The sequence below is a fragment of the Malaclemys terrapin genome, chromosome 13 (assembly GCF_027887155.1).
Source record: "Malaclemys terrapin pileata isolate rMalTer1 chromosome 13, rMalTer1.hap1, whole genome shotgun sequence".
NCBI lineage: Eukaryota > Metazoa > Chordata > Testudines > Emydidae > Malaclemys > Malaclemys terrapin.
This window is the reverse complement of record NC_071517.1, coordinates 36,327,332-36,335,318: the sequence shown is the minus strand read 5'-3', so window position 1 is coordinate 36,335,318 and position 7,987 is coordinate 36,327,332. Positions and strand designations below refer to the sequence as shown.

The following is a 7,987-nucleotide window of genomic DNA, read 5'->3' as shown; positions in this document are numbered from 1 at the left end:
CTTCTTCTTGTATAAACTGTGCTCAGCCTGCAATGACAAAAACAAGAAGAATGGTAAAGACAAGAAGATGTTAAAATATAATATTGGAAGCAATATAGACATGTCCTGTATTCCATATACGGTTCAGTTCTACAACACCCTACTGAATATTCTCTGGGAGGGGCTGAAAAATCCAAATTTACATCAATTTTAAAGAATTCCACAGGGTTTGTGTGTATGTGCATGTGTACATGTTTGTGAACAACAAAGGACTTTGCGTGTGTGTGTTTGTGCCATTATAGTTCTCCACGATACTCTTAACTCCAACTTTGAACAGGAAACTGTGACATCCAAGCCATCTAATGCATCAAGAGAAAATTTACAATACAGCACAGGTTCATAAAACATGAAAGAGAATGAGGAAATTAAGACCTTTGAATGATATCATATTCAGTTAAATCCTCGCTATCAGTCCATTCCTGTGAAATGCTGAGTATCTAGCTATCTATCCTGGTATCTCCATGTCAGCTGATATTTTAGTTGTACAAATGTTACAGTTTATCTAAGAATCTAAAGGAATTTACCATTCTAGCACAGTCAGCTCTCTCTTCAATTATGAAGGTCTCTTTTCACCTCCTGCTTCACAGTGAACTCTAAAAAGAATGATGAGACCCATATGGGAAGATCATGGAAATACCCATGTAACCCTCACTCCCTTGGCTGAGTTTTCCAGGAACGAATTATGCTGTGAAAACCACACAGCCCTTTTACTTTGAATGCTGTCTGACTTCCCTTTGCCTTCACTGTTTCAGGATGACTGAAATGCTGAAGGAAGATTCACTGGTAAATTATCAGTTTCCAAGCACCTTTGGGGAAATGGCCGGAGGCCCCATAATGAGATAAGCTCTCACAATAAACAACACTGCGGCACTGTCTACATTTTGCATGAATAATACATTACACTGAGGTTTTCAAAGGAGCCCAAGAGAGTTAGCTGCCCAGTTCCCAGTGAATTCCAATGTTTCAATATTTAATTATCCACACAGCTAGGAAACTGCATCTTATTTCAAGGCTGAATTTATCTAAACTCAGTTTCCGGGTACCAAATCTTGTTATATCTTTGTCAGAAAGGTTCATAAGCCCCTTCCTCGCTACCTGATATTTTGATTTTTTTTTATGGGATTTTACTGAAAGTGACTTTTTCATGGAAAAAATAATTTACAATGACATTTTGCATTTTAATGACACTTTTTACCCATATTTCTTGTTTCAAAATTAAAATTTTTACTATGTACAAATGTTTGAAAATTGAGGTAAAATGCCTACTTTCCCTATTTTTCCTCTAGATACCTTTCCAGGGAAAAAATAGGTAAAGTGAGCATTTTACCTCAATTTCCAAATACACTCTGTGTGTGTGTGTGTGTGTGTGTATATATATATATATATATATAAATGTAAGAGAAAAGAACACTTTCATTTAAAAAATTACTTTTCAAGTTTACACTGTTAACTCTTTCAAGTGAAGATGTTACTTTCTCTCTGTAACATTTTCTCACATTTTGGTAATTGACAAAAGTTGGAGAAGAGTCAGAAAGTGGAGAAAAAAATGCTCTTTTTCCACACTTTCTTACTGTTGTCTAACTGACAAATGTAGGAAACAGTCAGAAATGGGGAAACGTAGCAAATTGTTGACAGTGAGGATAATCCAGCATTAGAACAGCTTGCCTAGGGATGTGATGTATTCTCCCCCTCTTGAAGTCTTTAAATTGAGCCTTTTTAAAATCAAGGCTTTGGAGCAAAGCCCGGAGCTGGAGCGCGGAGCAGCTCCAGAGCAGTGGAGCTGCAGGTTTTTACCTGGAACTTGCTCTGGAGCCAGAGCACAGCTCCAAAGCCCTGTTTTAAATAGATCCTGTAGCTGAACTAGAAGATATGGGCTTTCTGCAGAAATGATTGGGTGTACTTCTCTGGGCTTTATTATGCAGGAGATCAGACTAGATGATCATACTGGCCTTAAAAAAGTCTTTCTGGCCTTAAAAAACTCTGAATCTATTACTCTATTTTCCAATTGCCCTTCAGGAAAACTATTTTCCTCAACAGATAAACATCCAATGGGAATTTCTGTCGCAAAAATTCTCACAGGAAAAATTCCCATTTTCTGGCTATCTCCACCCTACTTCATATCCCTACATCAAATCTCCATCCCAGTTCAGATGCACCCTCTTCCTCATTTCCCCTATGGTTGGCCATGGTTATATAGGCTCCAATTTTAAATGCTGTCCATGCTGCCTCAGAAATTAATGGAAATTGGACATGCAAATTCCCTTGGAAGTTTGAAAAAAACACTCTATAGCGGTAGTTTCAGGCAGACCCAAATATAGGTGCACACCAGTCTTCCCCTCCCATTCCTCCTTATACACCCTACCTAAGGCTCTGTGCCAATCCATTTGTCTGTCATGCAGCCAATACTATGTGCATTAGCCATGCAACCAGAGATTGAATCCTAGATTTGATCTTCCTTTTCAGCATGCATCTGTCCTCCTTGAGTTGTAGCCATGCTCCCATCCAACTTTGGAATGAACCTTTCTCTGGGCTCTCTGAGTGCATCTCCTCAGGTCACAGGGTTCATGTTGTCATCTCACTTGGGGTGGAACCCCCCAATTCCAAGCCCTTGGATACAGTACCATGTGTATTGACCATGCTTACCCAGCAGGTCCAGCTGCATTCTGGCACCTGCTGATCTTCCTTTTGGGAATCTGTGAATAGAGTGACCCAAAGTCTTTTTTTAATCTTAACAATAGGAACAAAACATAACATTAGTGAAAATGGGTTTTAAAACAACAAAAGGTCTACCAGCATGCTTACATTACCTTCCATCCTAGTCAGGCCTATTTTACCCCAGTCCCTTAATATTTGCAGTTTGGGTTCACCTTTTCTCCCTCTGCCATCTTTGGGGTCCTGTCTTTTGAAACCCAGATGAAGTTCTTTGTTCTCTCTGCTCATGTGCTTGGACCTGCTGCCCCAAACCAATCTGGTGAGTTCCACAGGGGGCTGTGGGCAAGAGCATCAGTGTGAATGGCTCTTGCATTGTGTCTCTAGTGTTGGCTGGGAGGGGTGTATCTGGTTCCACTTCCTTCCCTTCCTGGGTGCATTTCCTGATGGTCCTCCTTATTTGGAATTAACTCAATCTATGCCTACAGTAGACATGACAATAATCCAGTCAAGATATGGTAACCCTCCCCTCCCACACTTCCAATAAACATAAATATAAAAAATACAGTATTCATAAATTAATACAGGGAAAAATACAGTATTCATAAATTAATACAGGGAACTTCACATTCCACATTTTCTGAGGGTAAAGCTGTCTTGTAAACTGAGTTCTTTCTATCTGAGCCACTGATTAAATTTCTGACTCCTTTGGGCCATGTCCTGAGCTAATGTAAATGGATGTCATTCAACTAAAGTCAATTATTTGCAATATCTGAGGATCTATCTTATTGTCTTCAGCTGTGTTGCCGGTATTACCATTAACACAACTCCAGTAAACTGCAGACCATCGTAGTCTGGTCGATTATTGCAACTCTAGAATTTATTTATTGTCACAGGTTCTTCCGTTAGGTGGCTACACAGATAGAAGAAATCAGTCAGTGGAACACATCAAAAGGAAGAGCCTGGTTCAGTCTATGCTGTCTCGGGAAGCCAGCACACCCAAGTTCCAGAACAAATATTCAGATCTTCTATACCCTTATCTTATTACACCCACACATATCTGTGGCCATATTTGACTCTTTCCATGACTGCACTGAAGTCTGGACCTGCCCTCTCTCCATGTGTGGTATGTGTGAGGATAATTATACTTTTGATTGGCAATATAAGCTACTTGCGTCAATTAGTTGCTGAGAACAGCCATGACTAATTACCTTTACAAATCTGGGGCTAGATGACTAAATACTTTACAAATCTGGGCCCTAACTTGATTTAAAAGCCTGCTAGGTTCCTTTCTGCATCTTTAGGCACCAAACCCATAGGCAATTTTGAAAACACTGCTCTACGTCTACTAGTTTTGAAGCTGTAGCAAAACCACAAACTTCTTTATGTGTTTCAGGTCCTAGAGGGGGACAAACATCTTCAGCCAGTATGTTAAGCAAATATATGCAGAAGTTGGGGGCATATGAATAGTTGGTGGGTGGAGCAATGGAGGATGGATAGTGCTGAATGTCAATATACACTATACCTAGGACTGAAGCCATCAGCTCTTAAGAAACTCCAACCAGTTCATGTTGCTACAGTGCATCTCCTTAGCCACACAGAGCACCACAAGCACATCAAACCTGTCCTACGCTCTTGGCACTGCTTACCCAGAGAATAGTGAGTCGAGGCTGAGGTCTTGGTCCTTATCTTCAAGTCGCTCAGTGGCGAAAAGATGTCCTAAAGCTCCAGAATGAGGTCTATGATTGACAACTGGAAGGAATGTGGGGGGCAATGGGTGCAAAGGGGTGGGGATATAGGAGGGAATAGGGTTATGGGGAGGCAGAGGGAAATGCGGGGTTCAGAGGCAATGAGTGGGGCTATGTGGAGAAGGATATAAGGGCAGGGGGAGCTGAGAGGTGAGTGGGCATGAGGAATGATTATCTGGACCAGGGATCAGCAACCTTTGGCCCGCGGCCCACCAGGGTAAGCCCCCAGGCGGGCTGGGCCGGTTTGTTTACCTGCCGCGTCCAAAGGTTCGACCAATCACAGCTCCCACTAGCTGCGGTTCACCATCCCAGGCCAATGGGGGCTGCGGGAAGTGGTGCGGGCCGAGGGATGTGCTGGCCGCGGCTTCCCGCAGCCCCCATTGGCCTGGAGCGGAGAACTGCGGCCAGTGGGAGCCGCGATCGGCCGAATCTGCGGATGCGACAGGTAAACAAACTGGCCGGACCCGCCTGGGTGCTTACTCTGGCGGGCCGCGCGCCAAAGGTTGCTGATCCCTGATCTGGACTATAGGGAGATATGTGGGTGATGAGTCATATTATAGAAGAATATGGGGTTGTGAGTGGAGCTATAGGGGAAGAGGGGCATGAGCTAGTCTGGTGTGGTGAGCCAGACTATAGGGACATGGGTGTGTGTGAGGAGGTTTATGAGGGGCACAGGAATACTTAGAAAGAGAGACACCCTTAAATAAACAGATATCTACACCGGTCGAGGGTGTGTTACTGTTCTACTCAGGTCAGATTACACGCTTAGTGCAGTATGGATTGACGTGAGTAAATACATAAGTATTTGGCTCAATAAAGACCGGTAGGTCCACATTACACACAAAGAGCAGTCACTTACAGAGTGTTAACCTTTATTTTAACATTAAGGACAAAAGTAGAGGCTGCATTAGAGATCCCAGTGTATGTGTGTGTGTGTGTCTCCTTAACAGCCTTCACCCTACTCAGCACAAGAGGTTTGTAGCTGGGAATAAGGATTTATCTGCATGTGAAGCTAGAGTACACAGAGAACAAGTTAGCCGTACTGATGAAAGCTGCATTCCCCAGAGTTTGCAAGTATCTGGTGAAGCATTTCATACTTTGATAGGCATTAGGTGCAAATTCACCCTCTGGTGGTTCCAGTTGCATTCATACAACAAAATGGGCTCCAATTCTGCTGTAGGCCATTTAGAGCTTTACCATTTCCCATCCTTTTGTGCTGTTTGTTGTTTGGTCTCATCCCTATTACATTTTCCTCACAGGGGAGTTTACAGAGTACTGACGTCTTATCCATCACATTAAAAGAAAGCCAGGAGAGAAACAGAAAATGGGAGGATGGATGATAATAATAAGACCTTGCTCTTATGCAGCATTTTTCACTGATGGCTCTCAAAACGCTTTGTAGAGAAGGTCAGTATCATTATTCCCATTTTAAAGGTGGGGAAACAGAGGCACAGGGTCATCCACCAGTAGAGCCAGGGATAGAACCCAGGTTTGCTGACTCCCATACTAGTGTTCTGGCTACTAAGCCATTCTGCCTGCCTGGCAGAATAAAATGTCCTCAGAAAGAGGTGTCCATTGTTTTCTTCTGAAGGAGAATCTTCCTTAAAATTCTTCCAAGAGCCATTTTTAGCTCCTGGTTTCTCAAGCTATAGATGATGGGATTAATCAGTGGGGGCACCACTGAATAAAACACATCCACAAGGTACTGTTCGAATGCAGAGTCAGAAGTTGGCATCATGTATGAAAAGATGCCGGTACCAAGGAATAACGTGATAACTGTGAGGTGAGGCAGGCAGGTGGAGAAAGCTTTGTGACGCCCCTCCACTGAAGGGATTTTTAGCACAGCAGAGAAAATGTGAATATATGTCACGGTTATGAAAGCAAAGCAGCATAAAGCTACACATACACCAAATGCAATCAGGACAGTCTCACTGATGTTAGGATGGGAGCAAGACAGTTTCGGTAATGGGGGAATATCGCAAAAGAACTGGTTGATAAGGGACCCACAGAAGGGTAGTGAAAATGTGCTAGCAGTGTTCAAAGCAGAATAAACACCACCACCCGGCCGTGAGCCACATGCTAGTTTACGGCATGCTGTCTTGTTCACAATTACTGTATAATGCAGAGGGTTGCAGATGGCAATGTAACGGTCATAAGCCATAATGGTGAGGAACCCAAGCTCTGTCTCTATGAATGAAAGAAATAAAAACAATTGAGCTACACATCCTTGGAAAGAAATAGCCCGTCTGTTCATAAGGGAGTTGATGAAGGATTTGGGGATGGTGACTGAAATGAAGCAAATATCCAAGAAGGATAGGTTTTTCAGGAAGAAGTACATGGGGGTGTGCAGGTGGTGGTCAAGACTTATGGTTGTGATGATGAGAAGATTCCCCATGAGAGCGACTAGGTAAATAACCAGAAAGACCATAAAGTGTAAAATCTGCAGCTTCCGATTCCTGGAGACTCCCACAAGAAAGAATTCACTCACAGTAGTTTGATTGGCCATGTCCTTCCTGGAACCACTCTGCAGAGACAGAGAGAAAGAGAACTTTTAAAAAGATTAAAAACTGACTTAATGGAATCTATTTGCTTAACTTTCATCATCATCGTCATCGCTCATCAAAATGGTATGTGTGAGGTGTAAAGATATTATAGAGACAGACAGACAGAGACTAGGTAGGTGAGGTAATATCTTTTAATGGACCAACTTGTGTTGGTGGAAGCTACAAGCTTTCAAGCTTCACAGAGCTCTTCTTCGGGTATGGGGAAGGAAAGCAGAGTGTCTGAGGTAAATACAAGTTGGGACAGATTGTTAAGCATAAGGAGTAAACACATGTTTTGGGAAATCACTTAAAATGAAGTGGGCAATTGAGGGTTAGGCTGTTATGGCCTCAACCCCATCAAGCTCATCATCAGAAGCAAGTTCACCACAGACCAGGACACATCAACTTAAAGCTGCACCAGACCCTGCCAGAACAACAGATGCAAAACCTGAAAACCTATCCCCACTGCTACGATGATCAATATTCACCAAAACACACCTTTCAAGATTCATGGGTCCTATACACACCTATCACAACATGTGGTGTACCTCATCCAGTGCATCAAATGTCCAAACAACAAGTATGTGAGTGAACCAAACAATCGCGATGCTCTTGAGTGAACTCACACAGAAAAATGATAAAGGATAAAACCCATGAGTGAACACTTTTCACAAAGCAATCACTCCATTTCCGAGCTGTCAGTCCTCACCCTCAAAAAAAACCTGCAGGACACCTTAAAAAGGAGAGCTGGGAACTTAAATTCATAACTCTGCTGGGCACTAAAAAACATGGACACCACAGAGACACTGGTTTTATGTCTCATTACAACAATTTGTAATACATCCTACTGTCTGCTAATCCTTAATTGCCAACTCAATTTTAAGTGGTCTCCTATAGCATGTGTGAACCCCTTACACTTAAAAATCTGTCCTAACTTGTATTTAGCTCAGACACTCGGCTTTCCTTCCCCACACCTGAAGAAGAGCTCTGTGAAGCTCAAAAACTTGT

General features: G+C 42.6%; 1 protein-coding gene across 1 annotated transcript; it reads right to left on the bottom strand.

Annotated features, from left to right (window-relative positions):
- Window positions 1-5,994: 5,994 nt before the first annotated feature.
- On the bottom strand, window positions 5,995-6,831 carry LOC128847332 (olfactory receptor 14A16-like). Its single transcript, XM_054046728.1, has one exon. It carries the CDS (start codon window positions 6,829-6,831, stop codon window positions 5,995-5,997), a length of 837 nt encoding a protein of 278 aa, XP_053902703.1.
- Window positions 6,832-7,987: the final 1,156 nt, after the last annotated feature.

Excerpts from the sequence above, each read along its gene's own strand:
- LOC128847332 (XM_054046728.1), bottom strand. The coding sequence starts at position 6,831 with ATGGGGAATCTTCTCATCATCACAACCATAAGTCTTGACCACCACCTG.